At 44.0% G+C, this 26,397-nt stretch overlaps 1 protein-coding gene across 1 annotated transcript in view; it reads right to left on the bottom strand.

Annotated features, from left to right (window-relative positions):
- Positions 1-26,223, bottom strand: part of BBS4 (Bardet-Biedl syndrome 4) — a 41,825-nt gene extending 15,602 nt beyond the window's left edge. The window contains exons 1-6 of the mRNA XM_015827051.1: positions 26,200-26,223; positions 18,631-18,676; positions 4,278-4,357; positions 2,458-2,521; positions 1,797-1,908; positions 263-335 (exon numbers count right to left, since the gene is read on the bottom strand). Of these exons, the coding sequence (XP_015682537.1) occupies positions 263-335; positions 1,797-1,908; positions 2,458-2,521; positions 4,278-4,357; positions 18,631-18,676; positions 26,200-26,223 (399 nt within the window). The remainder of the gene's footprint in view (positions 1-262; positions 336-1,796; positions 1,909-2,457; positions 2,522-4,277; positions 4,358-18,630; positions 18,677-26,199) is intronic.
- Between the last annotated feature and the right edge of the window lie 174 nt (positions 26,224-26,397).

Below are 26,397 nucleotides of genomic sequence, written 5' to 3'. Positions count from 1 at the left end.
GTCGTAAGCTGAGGACTACCTGTATAGGCAGAAACAGGGTACTGGAGCCGCATTTTGTCTCGCAAGCTACATTACTGTGCACCAGTTTCATCTTAGCTGTTTCTCCCCCCCCCCCCCGAGTCGTGCTTTTAAGAAGTGGCTGCTGCTTGTATAAAGAAGGGGGAAAAAACGGTGTAAATCTGGCCTGTGGTCCTTGACTGGTTTGTCCACATCCAATCCTGACAATCCTATTTAGAAACAAGGAGGAGAGCCTCAAACGTACCCAGTCCTTCTCGTTGTGTTGAGCCGCATCGTTGTAGACTTCAATAGCTGCTTTGTGCTTGCCCAGAAGGAACCTGCAACACATCCCCTCTTTCTTATTTTTTTCTCAGCTTGTTTACTGGAGAGGAAAGGGTTTGTTGGTCGTGGGATCAAGGGAGCTTTTAAGGAAAGCACTTGTCTTCTCAGACAGAACAGAGCAGGCAAGAGCTGCCTAAAGGATTATCATCTTTACAGCCAGAGAGGGATTGTATAAGTAGTCCTTGACTTACAGCAGTTCATTTAGTGATTGTTCAAAAGTACAACGGCGCTGAAAAAAATATGGACTTAGGACTGTTTTTCACACTTATGACCACTGCAGTATCCCCCGCGGTCCATTCAGATGCTTGGCAAACTGACTCCTATTTATGACGGCTCCAGTGTCCCGGGGTGGGTCATGACAAGCAAAGTCAATGAGGAAGCCAGATTCATTTAACAACCGGGTTACTAACTGCAGGGATTCACTGCAGGAAATGTCGTAAAATGGGGCAAAACTCACCTCACAACTGTCTCACTTAGCAACACAAACTCTGGCCTCAATTGGGGCCATAAGTCAAGGACTACCTGTAAACTCCTCTGAGGTGGGGGAAAAACATATTGCTCAGGATAATATGCCAACAGACAGATTTATTATTAATACTAGCTGTACCCGGCCACGCGTTGCTGTGGCTCAGTCTGGTTAGCATGTGTTGCTTTTACGTCCAACAGATGGTGCTGGGTTTTTTTAAAAAAGCATGTTTTTACCTGTCACAGGTGTGACATCTATATAATAGTAGGTATATAAAAACACGCGCGTATTCGAATGCAACGTTGTGTCAAAATTTCAAAGCAATCGGTGAAGAACTTTCAGAGATTTAAGATTTTGAACAAACAAACACTTACATTTTTATTTAGATAGATTATTATTTTGGAGAAGGGCAATAACAGAATGAATGATTGTCTTCTGGCCCAGCTCGTGCACTTCCTTGAAGCATCAGGATCATTGCATCCCTGAATCAGTGGATCCCTGAATCATTACTCTGATCCAGCTATGTTCTGAAGCACGCAGTCAAGTAAAATACATGCCGGGAAGCTGGATTACGCACGTATGGATGCAAATGACATGGACACCACCTTCAGACGTCCCATCTCACTCCATGAGACATCTTAGATCAGGGGTCCCCAACCCATGGACTGTGGCCCACTGCCGGGCCTTGGGCTATTGGCCACTGGGCCGCGTGAGTGGGGGGGCAGTGCACGCGTGTGTGCACACGCACACAGCCCCACTTGCGTGAGCTTCACCGCAACTGTGGCAGATGTTTGCAGCTCCACTTGTGCGAGTGCTCATGGCCCCATGAGCGCAAGCAATGGGTGTTTTGTGTGCATACGTACGCATGTGTATGCATTTACCCCTCCCACAAAACCATCCCGTCTTCCTTCCCCTCCTCCTGCTCCGGGCTACCAACCCCCAAATATTGGGAAACTCTTGTCTTAGATAGGAAGAATAAAATGCCACTTACAGGGAACGGGCCACCTGCTTGAGGTTGTCTGCACATCGAGGCCTGAGAATAGCACAAGTCTGGAAAAGCTCCAGAGATTCGTGAATTTTCCCTTCCAAGCGAAAGATCAAAGCTAGAAGTAACATTGCCATAACAGCGCATTAATCAGGAGGATTCCGTGTTCATATTTTAAGATGGAATATTTTAATTTCTGCTAATGCTTTACGGAACGGTTCCGTCTTAAAGGACAGCCTCAAAATGTTTCAGATATGCACATGAGTGAACAAGGAGATTAGGTATCCTGCTCTTGGTTATACTTCTATTCAAAAATTGGCCTTCCCAGAACTATTTTTCATTTTAAAAACACACTGGAGTTGCAGCAAATAACCTGATGAGTGACATATAGATTGCCCCTCGGCTGCGTGGAGACGCGATCCAGATTCTCCAAGTCACTCCAGGTAAATGAATTTTTTTCAGTTTTGAATTTCTTGTCTACCCTTCGCCAAACAACCAGCAATGGTGCAAATATCCCGCTCCCAAGTTGTTCTATAAAACAGGATGTGCTGGATTAGTCAAGCACTGCAAGCTTTGACTTTGATCCCCAAAGAGGTGGCTGTGTGTTCTTACAAAACACATAAATGCAGCTGGAAGTCTGTTTAATCACAGAGTCATTTTCGCTTACCTTGAACATAGACGGCGTATTCACACATTCCTTGGGTTTCCTGCAGTTGCTCTTTGATAGCAATCTGAACCGCAAAGGAAGAGAGATTCAGTAATGGGAATTTTTTAATTTGGAGAAGAGGCAGAAATGTCATCAGCTCTCCAATTGACTGGTCCTTTTACAACAGCAATTGAACGCTGAGTTAGGGAAGGTCGGTCTTTGGGGAAGGTTGGCACCGAAACTTAAAATGGGTGTCCTAAGAATAAGAGGTGGTGCTAGGCAGGGCACAGGATGTGCATGTTTTTATGATCATTATGTTTTCTATTAGAACAATGTTGCCTTACATTTTTTGATCAAACCAAAGACCATCTGGAACTCTGAGCTTGTTAAATCAGAGCAAAGAAGGAAGCAGACAGACCCAGCTGTGCTTGAGGATGTGAGATGAATGGTAACAAGTGATTCAACAGGATAGGGTAGAATAGGGCAGGGCAGAACAGAACAAAATTCTTTATAAGTGTGATCGGACACACAAGGAAATTGTCTCCGGTGCATAAGCTCACAGTATACATATAAAAAGCAAGCCATAGGTAATAATAATAATGATAAAGTTGGAAGGGACCTCGGAGGTCATCTAGTCCAACCTCCTGCTCAGGCAGGAAACCCTATACCATTTCGGACAAATGGCTGTCCAGTCTCTTCTTAAAAACTTCCAGTGTTGGAGCATTCACAGCTTCTGGAGTCAGGTTGTTCCACTGGTTAATTGTTCTAACTGTCAGGAAGTTTCTCCTTAGTTCTAAGTTGCTTCTCTCCTTGATCAGTTTCCATCCATTGCTTCTTGTCCTGCCTTCAGGCGCTTTGGAGAATAGCTTGACTCCCTCTTCTTTGGGGCAGCCCCTGAGATATTGGAACACTGCTATCATGTCGCCCCTCGTCCTTCTCTTCATTAAACTAGACATACCCAATTCCAGCAACCGTTCCTTATAATTGCAATCACTAATCATAAGTTACAAACAACCATTGATAAATCATAAGAAACCAATGGGAGAAGATAGTAGGCAAGACGAGAAGATGAGAAAAGACGAGAAATGAGACTGAGCCGTGGGAATTAAGTGTTCAGCAGAGTGATGACTTGGAGGGGGGGGGGGGAAACTATCTTTATGTCTAATGGTTTTGGCATGCGAGTGTTGTAAGTAAAAACAGTCCCTTCATCAGGAAAAAGGCCGCCTGAGCGAACACAACTTATGTGTCACATATTTCTTCTCCTCTTCCCTGACAGGTTTCATACTGCCACAAAACACTTTGCAACTTGATGCCGATATCGCTGACAAACTGCCGGCCAGGGAAGACTTATTTTTTTTCCACTGTACAGCATTATCCGCAATTTATAGAGTTATCCCAAAGAGGGCCCCAATCAACTTCGGAACAAACACTGGGTGGCAATCCTGGTTGGCGCTAACCACAACTAGTCACACTAATTAGGATTCTTGGGGGGGGAGGGAAAAAAATGGGTTGTGCAGGAGGGAAGCCAAACCCTGGTTTGGGGAGTCATGGAAAACGGAACTGAATGCCACACTGGGTACAAAGACCTGGGTTTTTCCTCTTCTCTTGTTGACACAATTGTTCAAGGTCTGGTATGTTTGTCTGTGGCTGGTGCTACACTCAGCCTTATGACTGCCCAGACAAGTTTCTGCAGTCTTCTTGGCAACATTTTTGCAAATGACATTTTTGGCCCTTTCTTTCTTTCTAGGGCTGAGAAAGAGTGACTGGCTCAAAGTTTCCCACCCGTGCCTAAGGCAGGGCTGGCCCAGGAGATTTAATGACTTCGCCAAGCTCGTTCCTACCTTACACGCATCGTAATCTTTGTGGACGTAGTACAAGTGGATCAGCCAGTTCCTCTTCTCCAGAATGGGAAGGTCGGGCCCTGCGAAATAGGATGGCAGAACAAATATTTAGAGCAGTGCTTCTCAACCTTTTCACCCATTGTACCACTTTTAGGATATGGCAACATCCGAGTACCACCAGTCACCTAGCAAAGTGTCAAAAACGTGATGACCCCCCCCACCAAAAAGGAAAAAAGTGATAAAGTACAGGTAGTCCTCGACTTACAACAGTTCGCTTAGTGACTGTTCGAACTTACAATGGCACTGAAAAAGGTGCCCCCCCAAGCCACAGCCGAGCAAGACACCTGCCTGCCCTCCCAGCAGCACTCTTCCTCCTGTCCAAGGTTTCCATTGTTGTGAGCATTTCTGTTGAGGATTGGCAGCGGGGGTGGGGTGGGGTTTTGGTCACTTCACATGACCCTGGGACCCTGTGACCGTCATAAATATGAATCAGTTGCCAAGCATCTGAATGTAAATCACAAGACCCTGGAGAGGCTGCAACATTCCAGGTGATCAGCGCTTCTTCTGGGCTCAGCAGAAGCGCCAGGATCAGCGCCGAGCTCCAGCTGGAGCCTGGCGCTGATCCTGGCGCTTCCACTGAGCCCTGACAGCCCCGAAGCGCCGATCAGCTGGAAAGCGGCACTGATCCTGGCGCTTCCACTGAGCCCTGACAGCCCTGCAGCTCCAGCCGTCTCTTGTTCAGGCTTGTGCGATGGTGCTACCAGTTCAGCTCATTCCCCTCCCCTGCTACTTTTCTAGGATGGTCGCGTACCACCTGCCAGGTGCCAATGTACCACAGGGGGTACCCGTACCACTGGTTGAAAAGCCCTGGTTTAGAGCAGTGCTTCTCAACCCTGACACAACTTGAAGATCTCTGGGATTGGAACTCCCGGAATTCCCCAGTCAAAGATCTTAAACCTGGCAAGGTGGAGATTTAAATACGCCACTGACTCAAGCCTCCCACCAGGGCCACATAAAGCAAAATCTGCTTTTCTGGCCGAAAACAGAGCAGGAGGCACCAGCAGGAGACAGAGGCCATGCTGTGCAGTGGGGGAGATTTTTGAAAGACCACCGCAGGAGACGCTGAAGAGGTCACGAAGTCTTGGTAGCCGCTATTCCTGCCAAATGATCTTGCGTTCCCATCTCCTTCGGGAGTTGTTCAAAGCCCTTCGTATCTCACCGAAAAAAAACCCTCACGACAAAAACGAAGGTAATACAGTCAAGTCCTCGGCCCACAACAAGTTCGTTTAGTGACCGTTCAAAGTGACAGCGGCACTGAAAAAAAAAGGAACTTGTGACCGTTTTTCACACTTACGACCGTTGCAGCCTCCCCAGGGTCACTTGGTCGGCATTTGGGAACTGGGCAACTGACTCGTATTTATGACGGCTGCAGCATCCCGGGGCCACGGGATCCCCTCTTGCGACCTTCTGACAAGCAAAGTCAATAGGGGAAGCCAGACTCGCTTAGCGACCATGTCACAAACTTAACTGTGATGGTTCACTTAACGACCATGGCAAGAAAGGTTGTAAAATGGGGCAAGACTCACTTAACAAATGTCTTGCTTAGCAACATAAATTTGGTGCTCAATGGTGGTGGTAAGGAGGACCACCTGTAGTCAAAGAAATGATTTCTTTTATCCAAGCCAACAAACAGACTAGTCTAGACTAGACTAGAAGACTAGGAAGAATAGAATAGAATAAAATAGAATAGAAGACTAAGAAGAATAGAATAGAATAGAATAGAATAGAATAGAATAGAATAGAAGACTAAGAAGAATAAACTAGAATAGAATAGAATAGAATAGAATAGAATAGAATAGAATAGAAGACTAAGAATAAACTTGACTAGACTAGACTAGAAGATTAAGAAGAATAAACTAGAACAGAATAGAAGAATAGAATAGAATAGAATAGAATAGAATACTAAGAAGAATAAACTAGACTAGACTAGAGCTGGAAAGGACCTTGGAGGTCTTCTAGTCCAGCCCCTGCTTAAGCAGGAGAACCTATACCATCTCAGACAAGTGACTGTCTAGTCTCATCAACATTTCAGGTCAATGGCAGAAAAGAGGTTCCATAAACTGAACACTGTCACACTCAAAAAAAAAAAAAAAATCCCTTTACTGGGCCACTCCCACTGAGTTCTTGGACGAGCTGAATCTGTAGGAATACATGATCCTTTATGCCAAGATCTAAGGCTGGGTAGGGGGGTGTTTCCCATCTGCCAAGCCCCCACTGCCCTTCCAAACCCAGCTGGGGCATGCCTATTTTCCTGGGAGAGATGGGGAAACAACATTACACCCTTCTCGAGCTGCCACTGAGTGATTTTTGCCATTTGCAAAATTCTTGCAGACTGATTTCCTCTTATTTTAATGACACACAGGCTAACCCGAATTTAGTTCTTATTCTGGTCCTGCTGCTTCACACTTTTTTTTTTTTAAAGATTACAGCTGCTGGCTTGGAAAAAGTTGTTCAAAAAAACCCCCACAAAGCCTTTTAGAGATAATCATTCATACTTTAAAGTGGGCCCCGAACTGGAGTAAATTTCACTCCTATTTTTTGAATTCTGTGGAGCATCAGGCTGGTTATTGCTAGAAGGGCGGTGAGGCTGAGATAGCATGTCAAATCTTTTCCTCTTACTGTGGGGGTGTTTGGGGGGGGGGGGAGAAAAGGTCAATGTTAAGCTCTCTAGCAGCTCTGGCTCACAATACGATCAATAGGAGGGAGCCCCCAGCTACTAATCCTGATCCAGTATGGCTGTTCTCAACCACCTCTGTTGTTGGCTTGGAAGTTTTTAAGGAGACGCCGCCATTCGCATCCCACCAACATGGCTTGAAGTGCGCCAAACTCATCCCTGCAGCTGAGATGGGGGTAAGCCAAGGTAACCATAGCAACTAATAGGGAGGAAAAAAATGTTTGTAAGTGGATATGATGATAAAGGAGCTCAGCAGAAAACAAGGGGGGGGGAAGCTGCTGAGACAGCAAATGCAGAGGTGACGGAGAGGAACGTCTAGGGCAGGCAGTTCACAATGCAGAAAGCTTTGCAGAGAAGAAGGGGGGGGGGGTTCCGAGCTATTCTCCAAAGCCTGGGGAGGGCAAGACGAGAAGTAACGGGTGGAAGCTTATCCAGGAGAGATTAAAAACAAGAACTAAGGAGAAATTTCTCCTGTCATTGTGGGTGCTCCAATACTGGAGGTTATTAAGAAGAGACTGGACAGCCATCGGTCAGGAATGGTGTAGGGCAGTGGTGGCGAACCTATGGCACGGGTGCCAGAGGCGGCATTCAGAGCCCTCTCTGTGGGCACGCGCGCCGTCGCCCCAGTCCTAGGCTTTCAGCTGGGTTTTATAAAACCTTTTCGCTTTAGGCCTCCGCTGCCGTGTGCAAAAAAAAAAAAACAGGTTCAATCAGTCAATTTCAACTTCTCACGGAAAAAAAAAAGATCTTGCAAAGTTGGAATTGATTGATTGAACTTTTTAGTCCCACCCAGTCTGCCGTTACCACCACAGCCACGCCCACCCAATGGGCCACACCCACCCAACGGGCCACACCCACCCGGTACCCAATGATGCATAAGTGGGTTTGGGGTTGCAGTTTGGGCACTTGGTCTCTAAAAGGTTCGCCATCACTGGGATAGGGTCTCCTGCTTGAGCATGGGGTTGGACTAGAAGACCTCCAAAGAAGAGGGAGTCAAGCTATTCTCCAAAGCGCCTGAAGGCAGGACAAGAAGAAGCAACGGATGGAAACTAATCAAGGAGAAGCAACCTAGAACTAAGGAGAAACAGTTAAAACAATTAACCAGTAGAACAACCTGCCTACAGAAGCGGTGAATGCTCCAACACTGGAAGTTTTAAAGAAGAGACTGAACAGCCACTTGTCTGAAATAGTATAGGGTTTCCTGCCTGAGTGGGGGGTTGGACTACATGATCTCCAAGGTCCCTTCCAAGTTTTATTATTATTATTGTTATGATGATGATGATGATGGTGATGATGATGATGATGTCCCTTCCAACTCTGCTATTCTGTATTCTGAATTGAGGACAGGTTGTCCTCGACTTTCAACAGTTCGTTTAGGGACTGCCCCAAGTGACAACAGCATTGGGAAATGGGACTCATGACCGTTTTTCGCACTGGCGACCTTTGCAGCATCCCCCAGGATCAGGTGATCAGAATCCAGACGGCTTGGCAACTGGTTCCTGTTTAGGACGGTTGCGGTGTCCCCTTTGGCGATCTTCTGACAAGCAAAGTTCAATGGGTCACAAACCGGGTCACTAACTTATCAACGGCAGCAATTCAGTTTTAACGACCGCCGCACGAACGGCCGTAAAATGGGTCAAACTCACTTAACAAACGTCTCGCTTTTGGGAGGGGCGGCTCAACTGTGGTTGCGAGTGGAGGGCTAGCCACCTGTCGTTCTTAATTCACATTGAGAAAGGTCTCCTTCCAGATGGCACCGACTCAAATGGGGCTTCAGGCTGCCTTAGCTATGTCTCCCATTCACCTTTCCTTGAGCAAAAGGGACTGGCTTGTTTTCAAAAAAATAAAATAAAATAAAAATCGGGGTGGCTGGGAGAATAAACCATCTGAAATAGGTTGCTTGAGTGCTACGGTGAATGCTAATCGCTGCAAGTAGACCTCCAGAGCGTTTGCAATATGTTGGACTCGCATTCGCAATCCGACCAATTTATTTTCAAGGTGGCAGGAAGGACGAGCCCCCCCCCTCTCTCTCTGTGTGTGTGTGTGTATATATATATATATATAGTGTCCAAATAACCACGATCACCAAGAGAAGATAAAATGTTTATAAACAATTAAAAAGTTAAAAACAATTTAAAAGCAATAAAACATTTAAAATTATCGGCAACCGAGCTTTCGTCGGACTCTCCCGACATCATCAGGGTTGCTGAGGCGGTGTTTGGGAGGGTTTATATACAATTCACACNCAGTTAAAACAATTAACCAGTAGAACAACCTGCCTACAGAAGCGGTGAATGCTCCAACACTGGAAGTTTTAAAGAAGAGACTGAACAGCCACTTGTCTGAAATAGTATAGGGTTTCCTGCCTGAGTGGGGGGTTGGACTACATGATCTCCAAGGTCCCTTCCAAGTTTTATTATTATTATTGTTATGATGATGATGATGGTGATGATGATGATGATGTCCCTTCCAACTCTGCTATTCTTTATTCTGAATTGAGGACAGGTTGTCCTCGACTTTCAACAGTTCGTTTAGGGACCGCCCCAAGTGACAACGGCATTGGGAAATGGGACTCATGACCGTTTTTCGCACTGGCGACCTTTGCAGCATCCCCCAGGATCAGGTAATGAGAATCCAGACGGCTTGGCAACTGGTTCCTGTTTAGGACGGTTGCACGGGGGCCACGGGTTCCCCCCTTTGGCGATCTTCTGACAAGCAAAGGTCAATGGGTCACAAACCGGGTCACTAACGTATCAACGGCAGCGATTCAGTTTTAACGACCGCGGCACGAACGGCCGTAAAATGGGTCAAACTCACTTAACAAACGTCTCGCTTTTTGGGGGGGGGGGGCTCAACTGTGGTTGCGAGTGGAGGGCCACCTGTCGTTCTTAATTCACATCGAGAAAGGTCTCCTTCCAGATGGCACCGACTCAAATGGGGCTTCAGGCTGCCTTAGCTATGTCTCCCATTCACCCTTCCTTGAGCAAAGGGGACTGGCTTGTTTTCAAAAAAATAATAAAATAAAAATCGGGGTGGCTGGGAGAATAAACCATCTGAAATAGGTTGCTTGAGTGCTAGGGTGAATGCTAATCGCTGCAAGTAGACCTCCAGAGCGTTTGCAATATGTTGGACTCGCATACGCAATCCGACCAATTTATTTTCAAGGTGGCAGGAAGGACGAGCCCCCCCCCCCTGTGTGTATATATATATATGTGTGTGTGTGTAGGTCTTTGGTCATTCAGGTTCTCTCCCGCGTAAAATTGGAAGTATCCTGGCGACGTTTCGACGAAGTCACATACAAACACCCGCGAAAACCTCAGAAAACATATATATATACATACATATATATATATACATACATATATATATATATATGTATGTATGTATATGGGGAATCACTGCAGTCACCTTCAGCTGCACAGGAGCTTCCCTGTCAACCAGTGGACAAATTTAGTGCTTTTCGCAGTCTCGCTGCAATGTAGGGACCGTCAGCGGACGGTCTAAGAACTGGTGTTCAGCATAATTTCCCCGAGCCTGCTGCACCGATATAATGAGGTGCTTCCCTTTATTTATAGGCCCGCTGGTCAAGAAAAACGGAGCTATAAGTTTGTCGTGCTGTGATTTCTTCCAGTTCTCATCTGCTACTCAGCGTATTTTGATCTCAAAACCCAGCATGTCATTTTGGGATCTTCTGCAGGGGAAGCCCATGTCCCGTCACTGAACTCCACTTCTACCATTACCGCTCTTGATATTATGGTATGGATATATCCACTCTCGGTGTCTAAAACGTCAAATTCCATGCCAAGCAGTATCAGAGCAGGTCCAGATTACAATTACTTGGAATCCTAGGGGGGGGGGGAAATGGGTCGGTTTGCTTTCGGTCTTACTACAGGATTCACGTGAAGTTTTCCTACAGTGGATTGATAGTCAGGCGTGGAAGAATGATATGGCAGTGTATCTTAGTCCTTCAACTCAGATTATCCAGGGATAAGGAACGGTATCAGCCCTTTGGCTTTGGAGAGCAGAAGTAGAACTCACAGAGACTACCCTAAACATATCTTCTCCTGAGCGGAGTTCAATGGGTCTTATTCCTGGATAAGCGAGCGTAGGATTACAATAGAGATTCTTTTCCTTGCAGCTGTTCAATGGCCTGTAAATTATAGTCCCAATGTTGTTCCTAGGATCCAAGTGAGCTTGACTGTCTTTGCCTCTATCTGCTAATGCACTTTCCCTCGGCCCACAAATGCCTCTGGAAGCTCTGTAGTTATAATAATAATAAAATTGGAAAGGACCTTGGAGGTCATCTAATCCAACCCCCTGCTCAGGCAGGAAACCCTATGCCATTTCAGACAAATGGCTGTCCAGTCTCTTTTTAAAAACTTCCAGTTTTGGAGCATTCACTGCTTCTGGAGGCAGGTTGTTCCACTGGTTAATTGTCCTCACTGTCAGGAAGTTTCTCCTTAGTTCCAGGTTGCTTCTCTCCTTGATTAGTTTCCATCCGTTGCTTCTTGTCCATTTCGGACAAATGGCTGTCCAGTCTCTTCTTAAAAACTTCCAGTGTTGGAGCATTCACAGCTTCTGGAGGCAGGTTGTTCCGCTGGTTAATTGTTCTAAGTGTCAGGAAGTTTCTCCTTAGTTCTAGGTTGCTTCTCTCTTTGGTTAGTTTCCATCCGTTGCTTCTTGTCCTGCCTTCAGGCACTTTGGAGAATAGCTTGACTCCCTCTTCTTTGGGGCAGCCCCTGAGATATTGGAGCAGTTCTATCATGTCCCCCCTCGTTCTTCTCTTCATTAAACTAGACATACCCAATTCCAGCAACCGTTCCTTATATGCTTTAGCCTCCAGTCCCCTGATCATCTTTGTTGCTCTTCTCTGTACTCTTTCTAGAGTCTCAACATCTTTTTTACATCATGGTGACCAAATCTGGATGCAGTATTCCAAGCGTGGCCTTACCAAGGCCTTGTAAAGTGGTATTAATACTTCACGTGATCTTGATTCTATCCCTCTGTTAATGCAGTTTGAAGTTCTTAAATCGCATGCCCTACAGGAGGGTCTTGCTGTGGCCAACTCACCGCGGCCGACTCGCCACAGTCAATTCGCCATAGCTAACTTGCCATGGGACAAGAGTCCCATGAACATTGAAAAAAATAGTGAAATAGAATCATTAAAGGATGCCAAAGGAGGGACCAAATAAAATGTGAACAAAAAATATATTTTTTTAAAAAGTATATTAAATAATTGAATTGTTGAATGGTCCCACGGCGTGTTGACTAAGGTAAGTTGTCCCATTCCGCCTGCAGACTGGCTTACTGCTTCTATCTCAATAATTATAATTATTAGGATTTTCTAGGCAAATATGCCTGAACGGTCAGTATCTCTCAGAGCAGGTGATCTAGCACTATTCCTCCAATTGTTCTAACTCTGCTTCAGGTTGGCTCCAGCTGAATTTGCAAGGCCTTAACAACATCCAACTCTTCCTGTGAGACACATCTGTAAAAATATCCTTCGCTGCATCCTTCTTCCTCAGCCCCATTTCTGTCCTGCAGACGGTCCAACAAATGAATCCATAAATCTCTTTAAAGCACAAAATCTTGGCAACCCCAGCCTCAGCAGCTCCAAATATGGAAGGTTTGCTTTCCTGGTTTCAGACAAAGCCAACTGTTGCTGTTTCTCTCCTTTTAGCTTTGCTTTGTTGCGCTAAAAATGTGAGGAAATAAAAAAAAACATGTGAATGTTTCCATTTTGTGCCCGCATTTGAATTTTCTAGGTTAGGGGAGACTTATGCTTCACCTTTCAAAGCCAAGAAAACTGCATGAACCAGGAGAGAGATGACAGCAACGGAGATGCAAGGGAAGGATCCTGGCACACATTCAACAACCTGACATTTATGTGAATTGGCCTTACACTGACAGCCAGGTGCCTTTGATTGCCCTCAGCAAGGAACAAGAGAGAATTAGAACATGTATATCTGTCTTTTTCCATTTTCTTTGCAGACCATTACTTTAAAATTACTGGAATATTGAATTCAGTTCTGGTGGCCATGATATAAAATGTTGAGACTCTAGAAAGTGTGCAGAGTGCAGAGCAGAGCAATAAATACTAAGGGGCTGGAGGATAAAACATAAGAAGAACAGTTGCAGGAATTGGTATGTCTAGTTTAATGAAAAGAAGGACTAGATAGTGGTGTTCCAATATCTGAGGGACTGCCACGAAGAAGTGTGTGTGTGTGTGTGGGGGGGGGGTCAACCTACTTTCCAAAGCCCCTGAAGGCAGGACAAGAAGCAAGGGATGGAAACTAATCAAGGAGAGAAGCAACCTGGAACTAAGGAGGAATTTCCTGACAGTTAGAACAATTAATCAGTGGAATGACTTGGCTCCAGAATTTGTGGATGCTCCATCACTGGAGGTTTTTAAGAAGAGATTGGACAAACATGTGTCTGAAATGGGATAGGGCAGTGGTGGCGAACCTATGGCACGGGTGCCAGAGGCGGCACTCAGAGCCCTCTCTGTGGGCACACGCGCCGTCGCCCCAGTCCTAGGCCTTTAGCTGGGTTTTATAAAACCTTTTCGCTTTAGGCCTCCGCCGCCATGTACAAAAAAAAAAGTTCAATCAGTCAATTTCAACTTCTCGCGGGGAAAAAAAGGTCTTGCAAAGTTGGAATTGATTGACTGAACTTTTTAGTCCCACCCAGTCTGCCGTTACCACCACAGCCATGCCCACCCAATGGGCCACGCCCACCCAATGGGCCACACCCACCCAATGGGCCACACCCACCCGGCACTCGACGATGCATAAGTGGGTTTTGGGTTGCAGTTTGGGCACTCGGTCTCTAAAAGGTTCGCCATCACTGGTATAGGGTTTCCTGTGTGAGCAGGGGGTTGGACTAGAAGACCTCCAAGGTCCCTTCCAACTCTGTTTTTCTGTTAAAATTATAATTCTTTTAAAACAAGAGAACATGGAGAAATCACTAAAGGCACCCCAACATTATATCTGGCTGCTTTAAAAGTTTGCCAGCCAAAGAGAATGCTGGCAAAGATCAGGGATCGGCGTTGTAGTCCAACATTTCTTCCAAGTTCCAGTTGGTACGGCTGATTTATATGTGGTTCCCTTTACCTAAGGGCGAGGTTAATCAGAGATGCAGAGGGGTCTTAATGGCATCACACGGTACATAATCCAGATACGGTATCTGAAGGTTAGAGGCATATTTCTTGCCATACGCACACGGAGCAGGTAGCTTTGAAATCCCGGTATTCCCAAACCACTGTGATTGTCTCAGTGCTTAATGTTCTCTTTGCTCACTATTTTTCCAAACAGCCACTGGAATCAACCCTAAATCAAACAATAAACCTGTACGGCTTACCGTTATTTACAGTCAACTGGGTTTAATAAAACCCGTCATAAACAATTCTGAGGCTTGCAACAAAGCTGTAATTTATCTCGCTATCCTGTATTAACAGTCCCTGTACACCAGAAAGGCAAAAGTGTGATTGAAATGGCAAAAAAAAAAGACCATTTAAGCAAACAAAGAAAAGGAAGATATTGTTTGACTCTGCATCTCCCCCTAGTGGAAAAAAAGCAGTATGGCAATGTCTCTTTTTTTCTTTCCAGATGTGTGAAAGACAGGGTTATACCATGTGGAGACTTCTGCTAGTATTAGAAATAATTTGTCACCTGATATTTGTCACCTCAAACTTACACCCATTTGTTTAACAACTGTTGGAATTTACAACGGCACTGGAAAAAAAGTTATCCTCAGACTTACAACCCTCACAGCATCCCCATAATCATTTGATCAAAATTTGGGCGCCTGGCAACCATCGTGAATTGATGCTGTGTCCCGGGATCAGGCGATCGACATTTGCAATCTTCCCGGACAGTTTTGGGGAAACTGGGTTCACTTAACGACCACATGATTCAATTAAGAACTGCAGTCATTTGCTTAGCAGCTGGGGCAAAAACAGGTCGTAAGATCAGATGCCATTCCTGGAACCGCCTCGCTTAGCGGTGCAAACTCTGGTCCCAGTTGTGGCATAAGCTGAGAGCTAGCTGTAGCTACACCGACAGCAGCATGTGCAGGTATCAAAATGGCTGAAACCAAACTATGCAGTGGTCTTACAGTTAAGAGCTATCCCATTTGCTAGAGGAATCACTTCAGTCTGACGGGGGCTCAGCTCACACAACTCATTAAACCAAAGCCAATAAAAGCAATGATAAAGCCATTTTACTCTGGCAGAACACAGAGCATACAAATCATTTAAACAGTTTCAAAGCAGAATGTGTGTGTGGGGGGGGGGGGAGTACAGGATTTTCATGTAGGATTATACATTGATTTTCTTCTTCTTTAGGTCTGAGTATTCCAGTAATATTAAAACAAATTTAAAACTTCCTCTCTTGAACGGTTATTCTTACGAAGTCTCCCAAAGTTAATCAGCTTTCATAAGACTTGTGTGGCAACCTAAACCACCAAGTATACAATCCAGTCTGTGAAGCGTACAGTATTTGTTTTCCACGGAAATAAATTCTGCCACTGTCTTAATCTTTCCACTGAAGTAGAGTTATAAAACAGGCAAGCTCTACCCCTCAATGCTTAAAAAGGCCCGGAGGGTCTTAAAACAGAAACTTTTTTGTTGTGCTGCAATCTCGCAGACAAAAGCAGTAGCAGTTAAAATCCCCTATCACCGCTGGGCCTTTTGAAGTCGGAGCTGGCATGCTTCAAAACTCCTGGGGTGCTACATGTTGGATGTAGAGAATGCTACGAAATGCAGCTCTGGAAACGTATGACAAAAAAAAGCACAGCCAAAGAAAAAGGCATTCTCATAAATAATCATCTATCAGCTCTGCATTTGCCCAGCAGGAAATTCAATCTACCCCAACCTTATTCCATCCGAAAAAAATTTACTCTGCTCCGCTGTTCCGCATTTCTTTCAACAAGAGAAAAATTCAAACCAGCCATTCCATTTAATCTCCTGCTTCTGTACGGTTAAAAAGCCTGTGATGAATCTGCCTAAAAACCAGGATCCTTCCAGCTGATTCTTTCGTTGCCTCTGAAACTGTTCACAGACTTTTATGGCAGTCTGAATGGATAATGTCACCGTCTAATGGTACTCTCCTGTGTTCTCCTACTGCTCTGTTACATTCATCTTTTCTCTCCACTGCAAAATATCCAGCAAGGAAATAAGCAGCGGAACGGCAGTGGCGTTTTTAGCAGAGGCAGGCAAGGAAAGAGGCAACTGAGCCAAGATGGCAAGTTGCAGATGCTTTACTTTGCTTGTTTCAATAGATTTACTACACTCATGTAGTAGCAATGATGCCATTACAGACAGTCCGCAACTTAGAACTACAGTTGGGACCAGAATTTCCCTTGCTAAGCCAAGACAGTTAATAATAATAATAATAATAATAATAATAATAATAATAATAATAATAATAATAATAATAATAATAATAATAATAGTAGTAGTAGTAGTAGTAGTAGTAGTAGTAGTAGTAGTAGTAGTAGTAGTAGTAGTAGTGATGTTGGAAGGTACCTTAGAGGTCATCTAATCCAATTCCCTGCTCAGGCAGGAAACCCTATACCTGTGATGGCGAACCTTTTAGAGACCGAGTGCCCAAACTGCAACCCAAAACCCACTTATGTATCATCAGGTGCTGGGTGGGTGTGGGCCATTCGGTGGGTGTGGCCCATTGGGTGGGTGTGGCCCATTGGGTGGGCGTGGTCCATTGGGTGGGCGTGACTGCAGTGGTAACGGCAGACTGGGTGGGACTAAAAAGTTCAATCAATCAATTCCAACTTTGCGAGATCATTTTTTTCCCCGCAAGAAGTTGAAATTGATTGATTGAACCTTTTTTTTTTTTTTGCACATGGCAGCAGAGGCCTAAAGCGAAAAGGTTTTATAAAACCCAGCTGAAGGACTAGAGCGACGGCGTGGGTGCCCACAGAGAGGGCTCTGCGTGCCACCTGTGGCACGCGTGTCATAGGTTCGCCACCACGGCCCTATACCATTTCAGACAAAGGGCTGTCCAGTCTCTTCTTAAAAACTTCCAGCGTTGGATCATTCACAGCTTCCGGAGTTCTTAAGTGAGCGGTACCCGATTTTATGATCTTTTTCCCCCCACGATTGTTCAGTGAATCACTGAAATGAACTGAATCACGCGATATTTAAGCAGACCCAGCTTCCTCCATTGCTTGTTGGAAACTGGCTGACTATGGCCGTCGAAGTACAGGATGGCTTAAAGCAAGGAAAAATGGCCTCCAAGTGATCCGAAGCTTTACAGAAGTTGGTTCCAGTTAAATTCTAGGCCACAAATGCCCAGAAGACAGAGTGGAAACCAGTACAGTTTCCAATAAACTATTTCAGCCACAGCTATTTGCTCTTGCTGCTGCTGCTCTTGCAAAACGTTATAACAGCCGGATCCTTTTTTTCTCCCCCTACTACATCTGATTTAAATTATTTTAAAGGGAGGAAGTTTATTCTTAATACTCAACCGCCTTTGCATTACTCATAAATTCCAGAAAGAGAGCTTTCCTCCGTTCTTCTTTGCCTGCTCGGAAACAGTGCACAAGGCAAGTTATTGAGCTTCAAACGAAAACTGCCCCTGCCAGCTCTTCTGATGTGATACATTATGAAGGGATAAAACAGGCAGTATTGCATTATATCACTCAATAAACCCATCTAATTAGGAGACTTAGTAAATTCTTCATTTTTTAAAAAAAATCATCTTTAACATACTGGAAGGGCAATTAGGTAACATCAGCACTGTGAGTAATGCAAGACTTTTAAAGTTAAGGACTTCAGTGGATAAACGGCTATAAAACTGTACCAGCAATAATGACAACCGAAACACCACATATTAAGATTAATCAAAGCACCCACAAAACCAAGGGTTAAATACTTCAGAATCATAAGGCTGGGCATTCTGAGATTAAATGACCAACCCCCAGCTCCACCTCACTCATTTATATAAGCAATATTCTGAATAAGATATGTGAAACCAAAGTTATACATCTCTGTCATTATTAGAGGATATATACGGGGTGGGGAGGGGGAGGTGCTATGTGGAAGTTCCCACATATTTTATTCCAAATTAAGTACAGATTACCTTTCCTAGTGGCTTCTTTTAAATGTTAAACAGCAAAAAGGAGAGAACCAAATCCTGGGATTGCATCGGACTCTGCCCGTAAAGAGTTAAGAGACTGGCAAATCTGAGTGATTTTATTGACAACAGGCCGTGCAAACTGCAGTCCAAGCAGCTATGCAGGAAATCTATCTGTTGTCCTCTCCCCAAAAGGGAGTGGGCTGTCCTAAACCAGGCTCTGACTGGCAGCTCACCAACATAATAAGGGAGAAGAAGTGACAATATTTTGCCTCACCCGATTATCATTGCAGAATCAAGCTTGACTTAAGCACTCAACAGAACTGCCCATCAGATGACTGGGAAAGTCTCCAAGGGTGGGGCAGAATGATAGAATCCTAGGGCTGGAAGGGACCTCTAGTCTTAGGTGGGGCAAGATTAAATCAAATTAAAGGGAAGTGTTTTCTGCACATGCTGACAAGTGGATACTTTGGAGACCGTGGTTAAAATGGCTAAAATAACTACAGAGATATAAATCAGAACAAACCTCTTCCTGATCTGGCTCTGGGAAGTTCGGTTGCTGCTGATGCAGTCTGAAATAATATAAAAAAGTAGAAAATGTCAGAATTAAAAACTTAAAAAGACATCACTTTATTCACACTCCTTGAGTTCCAGGCTTAAAGAGGAGAAAAACCAACAGCCCATTCTCACGATTATTTTTTGTTACAACTGAGAATTCAAATGTGTTGTACTACACAACACAAAGGTCCGATTTAGCCATTATACTTAAATTCTAGTGCTTTTTAAAAGTTATTTAACTCACAGCCCCTCTTTCGCTCTTGCGAATTCAAAACACAAATGGCATTCTATATTTTATCTTGTCTATTCTAAATCTTCCAGATTTGAATTTTGTTTCTGGGAGATGGAAACTCTTTGAACTACAGTAACTGAATTATGCTACAAATTGTATCCAACTTTGCCATCTTACCACTTTTATGTTTCCTTTTTTCAAAATAACTCCCCTTCCAAACATAACTATATTCTTAGAGGGAAGGTATTTTATTAACAAAAAAAATTGCTGATAATCAGCTGGGTATTAGCAGATTAGCTAGCATTAGCAATATAATAGTTTAATTCCCTTCCCCTCTGCTTGCCATCTTCCCTCTGTTATTATGAAATCTGAACATTATGAGGTGCAGAGTTTTTAAATGCCTGGTGGCTGCCAACAGCAATGGCATGAAAAGAAAACAGAAAAGTTTTGGTTTTTTTTATTGTGGAGAACAGAAGTCATTTCTGCTTTAGTGTCTCTGTGTGTGTGTTTGTGTGTATGCATATATGGACAGGACTGGACTGGACTAGACTAGACTAGACTAAAATAATGATATAGGATAGGATAGGATAGGACAGGATAGGACAGGATAGGATTCTTTATTGGCCAAGTGTGATTGGACACACAAGGAATTTGTCTCCAGCACACACACACACACACACACACACACACAAAATATAATAATATAATTAATAATATAATATAATATAATATAATATAATATAATATAATATAATATAATATAATATAATATAATATAATATAATATAATATAATAATATAATAATATAATAATATAATATAATATAATATAATATAATAATATAATAATAATATAATATAATATAATATAATATAATATAATATAATATAATATAATATAATATAATATAATATAATATAATATAATAATATAATATTAGTATAATACAGTATAACAGTATAATACAATACAATACAATATAATATAATAATATAATATAATATAATATATAATATATAATATATAATATATTATATAATATAATACATACACATACACACATTCATAAATACACACACAACCAAGTTCCTTGTGAAATTTATAAATGTAGAGCAGCTAAATCAACTGCCAACTATTTAATTAAATATACAAAGTGTCATTCTAGGTATCTATAAACACTCACCGAGGAGGATAAAAATGAGATCAGATAAATGAAATGCAGACAACACAGGGAGTGATAATTACCTAATTAAGACGGTAATTGTCACAGCCAATATTTCCTGCATTTCATTTGCTCTGATTTCATTGATTACAGTTCTTCCCCTTCCTATCAATCATCTATACTCAGAGCAACATCTTGTATATACCATTGCACAATATAATCATTAGACATTAAGGTGCCTTCAGATACTTCCTTGTTTTTGCTGCACCAGCTTAATTCAGCTACCCTTTTGGAAACTGGGAATGTATACACACATCTTAAGAACAGCGTAAGGTGCTGAGTCGCACCTTTTTAGCAAGTACACATTGCTTTTTAAATCTCTTCTGTTCTCCTCCGAAGGCTGAAGATACACCAGGGATAAGAAGGGGCAGAACTGCTGATTAGGTTCAAAGCAAAGCATAAAAAAGTCTCTAATCTCTCTGTGAGCCGAGTCTTCTTTTGTAGGCTCAGCATTCAGCTGAAACATGGCCATTTCGAGAAGAAATAGTGGCATTAATCATAGGCAGCGACATCACTAAATCAAGAGAACAAAACAAGTAGGAAAGCACTGTTTTTCTTTTCGATTGATTTAGCCTTAGTTAGCCCTGAACTTCCAGTAAATAAGCCCCGCTCTCTACCCCCATCTCAAACAACAGAGGCTCCATCAGCTAAGTTTCTAGGTGATATATACATTTACCTAATAAAAACCCAGTTATATGGAATACACCTTGTCAACCACAAAAGCAACTTCAAGTACTCCAAAGGTATTTGTGGTCTACAAAGACGGACTTCCAGCAAAATCCTGTTTTGTTTGAGACATCACCTTAAGGCAGTCTTAAAAGCAGGCAGTTGAGGGAGTGGATGGATTCTCTTCAAAGAAAACTTCATCCTTGCACATGAATGTAAAAAGGAAATGGCCTACATTTACAATTCTCCCACCAACTTGCCGGGTGCCTGAGATTCTGTTTAGATCCCTTCATGTGGATTTCTTGCTGACGACACCATAGCAGGGCTTTTTTCAGTTGGGTTTCGCTGCTTATGACATTATTTTTCCTGGGTGATTTTAGCTGACAGCAACTCCATCTTTCTTTTAAGATTCTCTAGAGCCGTGGTGGCGAACCTATGGCACGCGTGCCACAGGTGGCACATAGAGCCCTCTCTGTGGGCACGCACGCCATCACCCCAGTCCTAGGCCTTCAGCTGGGTTTTATAAAACCTTTTTGCTTTAGGCCTCCACCGCCGTGTGCAAAAAAAAAAAAAAAAAGGTTCAATCAATCAATCAATCAATTTCAACTTCTCGCACGAAAAAAAAGATCTCGCAAAGTTGGAATTGATTGATTGAACTTTTTAGGCCCACCCAGTCTGCCGTTACCACCGAAGCCATGCCCACCCAATGGGCCACACCCACCCAATGGGCCACGCCCACCCAGCACCCGACACTACATAAGTGGGTTTTGGGTTGCAGTTTGGGCACTCAGTCTCTAAAAGGTTTGCCATCACTGCTCTAGAGGCCTAGTTTGGTGTGGTGGGTAAGATGCTAGCATAACATCAGGAGACTGTGAGTTCTAGTCCTGCCTTAGGCATGAAAGCCGGTCACTCACTGTCAGCACAGCCGACCTCACAGGAGTATTCTTGTTGCTGGAAAAAAAGGCCTGAATAGTATGAATGTTCACTTCCTTCAATTATGTGGAAAAAGAATGGGATAAAAATCTATAACCAATAGTAAACATCTAAAGGATGTTTCCCAGATTATTCTAAAATGTGAAGTTTTGTAAGGCTTTATATGCCGTTATGGTTTGATCCTGTTTTACAAGATATGTTCATTGGTGATTAACTTAATGATTGATTGATTGATTGATATAGACAGGGCTTTTTTTTCTCATAGAACGCCCAGAACGGAGTTCCGGCACCGTTTTTGGATGGAACCTTGTAGGGTAGGCAAGGCGGGTTGTATGACATATGTGAGTTTAGGCACCATTTTTTTTTTTTTAGAAAAAAAGCACTGGACATAGACAGACAGACAGACAATTTCAAAATAGTTTAGAATTCACACAAAAGGCTTCGTACCCAGGATAGAACTCTGGAAACAAGAATAAGCTTTGTTTAGGTAAACTGTTGCTTTGATTTCTTATAGCCCCTGTGCTTCACTGCTCAGAGAGGAATCTTTACATTTAAATTTCAGGTTTTTTTTAAATCATTGCTGTTAAGCACTTCCAACTTTAACAGTACTCTAAGATAGTACAGAACAAATGAACAGAGAGATTTTTAAAACCAGTTTGAAGCTTTTTCCATAATACCTTGAGATGCAGAGTTAACTGTGCTGAATGAGAATGGCATTCCGGTGAAAAATTCAGTCTAAAAATCTTACCTCAATTAAAATGTCAAACTTTCCTATTGTAGCACCAAATATAGTCAAGCAGAATAGATAATCAGTTGGCTCCTACATTGTAATTCTTTTGCCAAAGACAGCATGCTGTGCTAGAGCTTTTATTAAAAGAACTATTAAAAATCCTGGAACGTGTTCATAAAGAACCAAGATTTTAAGTACACTCTCCAACTGTGATCATCAAAAGAAAAAAAGGCACATCCATGAGTCATGTCTTTTGAAGAGAAATACTAAAAAAATATTTTAACAAATTCCTTATTAAACCAGGTTGCCATAAACAGAAAGCATAGTTTAAAATCTGCAAAGGTACAGATGGATTTTTGTGTATGTTTTATCTAGTCTTTAATAAGGACTGGATTTTATTCACAGCAGAGTGAAATGTAAAACTTCTGAAATTGTAGAATGGACTACAATATTGTATTTTTTGCAACACTACTGAGAGAGGGAGGGAGGGAAGGAAGATTTTTTAAAAATTCTATTTTACAGAACTGAGCACAGAGAAACAATAAAAAGATTATCACCACCCTTCTGGGTACTACAATAGGAAAGCCACTGATTTTTTGTTAGCATTTTTGGGTGATTATCCAGCAACCATTACATCAGATAGTGGGAAAAACGGAAAATTATGTAAAATCTAGAAATGGTATCTGAGGTCTATACTTTTCCTTCTCATGGCCCACTCTGTGTCTTTTTCACTTTACATCATCTTCTTAATCTCTAGACTTCACTGCAAAAGCTGTCTCTTTATTGACCATTAAGTATTGTTGAGATCCTTCCAGGAAAAGTGAGGAGAGCTTGGCCTTTCCCTAAACAGAAGCCTTGGTTTCTAGGGCACTAATTTATATATGTGGGTTTGATAATAAACAAACCCTCTTCCACCGAATAAGGACTACTATATATTAGCTGTCAAAATCCAGAAGTCAGAACACTGCAGCAAAAATCTGGCCACACAGATCTATTTGAAATCAAGTCTAAAGATGGAATTTATTTTAAATGAAATTTAAAAACCAGCACTTGAACACATATTCCACCTTATAAAACTTCAGAGCATAATATGCTTATTTTTCTCCTGTTTCCTTCTTTTTTATTCTTACACACTGCTTTTAGATTACAAGCTTAGGCTGTGGCTCTTTAAAAAAAAACAACAACACACAACTTGTTCGACCAAACAGGAACTAGTAAAGGAAAATCAACATAGCATGCCAATGAAAAATACCATAGTCCAGTGATGGCAAACCTTTTAGAGACCGAGTGCCCAAACTCCAACCCAAAACCCACTTATTTATTGCCGGGTGCCAGGTGGGCGTGGCCCACTGGGTGGGCGTGCCTTGGTGGTCATGACAGACTGGATGGGTGTGGCCAAGGTGGGCGTGGTCTCCTCTATGTTGCTCATGGGGACACCTGTGGGGCAGGGTTGGGGGAGATCCAGGGGGTCTCTGGCAGGTGGGGCGGTGGGCAGGAGGCTCGTCCTGCGGGGTGAGGCGAGGCAAGGCAAGGCAGGGCGGGGGTGCCATTGTCGCAAGGCAAGGCGGGGGCCGGGGCCGGGGCAGCTGCTGCCTGACACCATCGCCCCCCACACACAGAGGCCAGTGAGCACATGGGGGCCGACAGTATCCATCAGCAGCCACAGCCTGCCAACCCCTCAACCAGCGCACTCTGGGGCTCCACAGCCTGCCGCCAGCAGTTCAGAGAAGCCCCCTCTGAGCTGGACGGCCAGCCGACAGCTGAGAAGGTGATGCAGTGGGTCGTGCCCGGGAAAAGGAGAGCATGTGAGGCCAGGAGGGATAGGACGGGAGGGAGGGAAACCAGCCATGCTGGAATGCATCCGGCCACGTGAGACCTCGGCAAGTTAGCGGGCAGCTGGTTGAAGAGGGACAGTTGCCATCTCCGGGGCATGGCGCGCATGCCCACAGAGAGGGCTCTGAGTGCCGCCTCTGGCACACGTGCCATAGGTTCGCCACCACTTCCATAGTCCTTCAGTGAATTACCAAAATCTACTCAAATGGCCAGTGTGGGCTTTAGGAAACTACAAAAGTTGCTTTGCAAAATTTCTAGAGGCTGCTAAGGTTCATGCTTCTTTTCGGGTATCTGCTCCAAAGTCCACCTTTGCTATGAAGGCATGACTTTTCACAGTTATCACATTTCATAACTAAACCTAACAATGTACAATATAAGTAAAATAAACACAACTTTTTTCCCCATGGACCCTTGGCTCGGCTTTTCTTCCCTCCATTATTTTGACCGTATAGGTAATCCTCGGCTTACTGCCACAACTGAGCCCAAAATTTATGTTGTTAAGCGAGACATGTGTTAAGTGAGTTTTGCCCCATTTTATGACTTTTCTTGCCACTGTTGCTAAGTGAACCTCTGCAGTTAAGCTAGTAACACGGCTGTTAAGTGAATCTGGCTTCCCCATTGACTTTGTCAGAAAGTCACAAGATCCTGGGACAATGCAAACTGTCATAAATATGAGCCGGTTGCCGAGCATCTGAATTTTGGTCACGTGACCAATGGGGATGCTGCAACGGTCGTTAAGGGTGAAAAAGGGTCATGAGTCACTTTTTTCAGTGCCATTGTAACTTTGAACAGTCACTAAGTGGACGGTTGGAAGTCAAGGAGTAGCTGTATCAATTTGCACATAGAAAGGCTTTCAAGGGAGGGAATTTGTCCAGGTGGGGAGCTTCCAGCTAGTTATAGTTCCAGCAACCAAAACATTCTGTGGTCATCATGATATTTTCACCCCATTTTTTTAATGTGCAACTCAAGACAGCTGACGTTAGATCCATATTCCGTGTAACAGAACTCAAGAGTCTCCCGGTTCTTGGGCCAGCCCCTTCCCCCACTACACCAAACTGGCTCTCAGTATGCCAATATCTCCTGCCAACATTCCCCCTTTAAGAGCTGCACTGGGAGAAAAAGAGAGGGAGGGTAGGCTTGAAAGAGAGGGCGCCAGGTTGCTCTGGGGGGGCTCAGGATTATTGGGAGTTGGGCAGTGTACAAGTGGAAAAAATAAATAAAAAATGGAAAGACTATTTTTGAAAAGTAGTTAGGGGCTTGGTAGGGAGACTGAGCAAGGAGGAAGCGGGTGTTTGCAGGTGTTGCAAAAGGGATGAACAGGAGAAAGAGAAGAAAGGAGGCAGACCCTCACGGGGGGGGGGGCGGGGGCAGGGACTCCATAAAATCCCCCCTCCCCCGGGTTACTGCACCCCACATAAGCCCTAATCTGCCTAGCCACGGTTTGCTGGACAAGCCACAATGGGCTGACCTGGCTGCTAAACCATGGTCCATAACTAAGAAGTCTAAGCAGGGGGTTGGACTAGAAGACCTCCGAGGTCCCTTCCAACTCTGTTATTCTATTGCAGGGGTAGTCAACCTTGGCTCTTTTATGACTCGTGGACTTCAACTCCCAGAATTCCTGAGCCAGCTGTGCTGGCTCAGGAATTCTGGGAGTTGAAGTCCACGAGTCATAAAAGAGCCAAGGTTGACTACCCCTGTTCTATTGTAAACCACAACTGTTTGGGTTCCCACCGACCCAGAACCACCCCGACCCCAGCAGGGCCGGGCCTGGTGGGTGAGGCACCCCAAGAAGACGGTGAGAGGAAGGGCGAAGCGCCACTCGGCCACGGAAGGCCTGGCCAGAAGGGTCCCGTCCCTCCAGGGCCCTCCCTCGGCCCTCAGAAGGGGAAAGAGGCGCAACAGGTGGGAACTCCCGCTCACCGGCCGAGCCGTCACCTCCGCCATGGCGCCTCAGCTCCGAGCAAGCCACCGCCAGCTGTTCGTTGCCTAGGTGACCAGCCACCCCGGAAGTAATCGACGGAAAGGGCGCCGGGTATCTTGTTGCCACGGTAACAGAGCTTCCGGTCCCTCTAAACTCCAACCCTGAAGCGGGCTGTGGCGTCGTGTGGAGAGAACGGA

The sequence above is a fragment of the Protobothrops mucrosquamatus genome, unplaced genomic scaffold (assembly GCF_001527695.2).
Source record: "Protobothrops mucrosquamatus isolate PMUCROS unplaced genomic scaffold, P.Mucros_1.0 scaffold3467, whole genome shotgun sequence".
NCBI lineage: Eukaryota > Metazoa > Chordata > Lepidosauria > Squamata > Viperidae > Protobothrops > Protobothrops mucrosquamatus.
The sequence above is the reverse complement of the archived record's forward strand: the minus strand, read 5'-3'. Positions and strand labels throughout refer to the sequence as shown.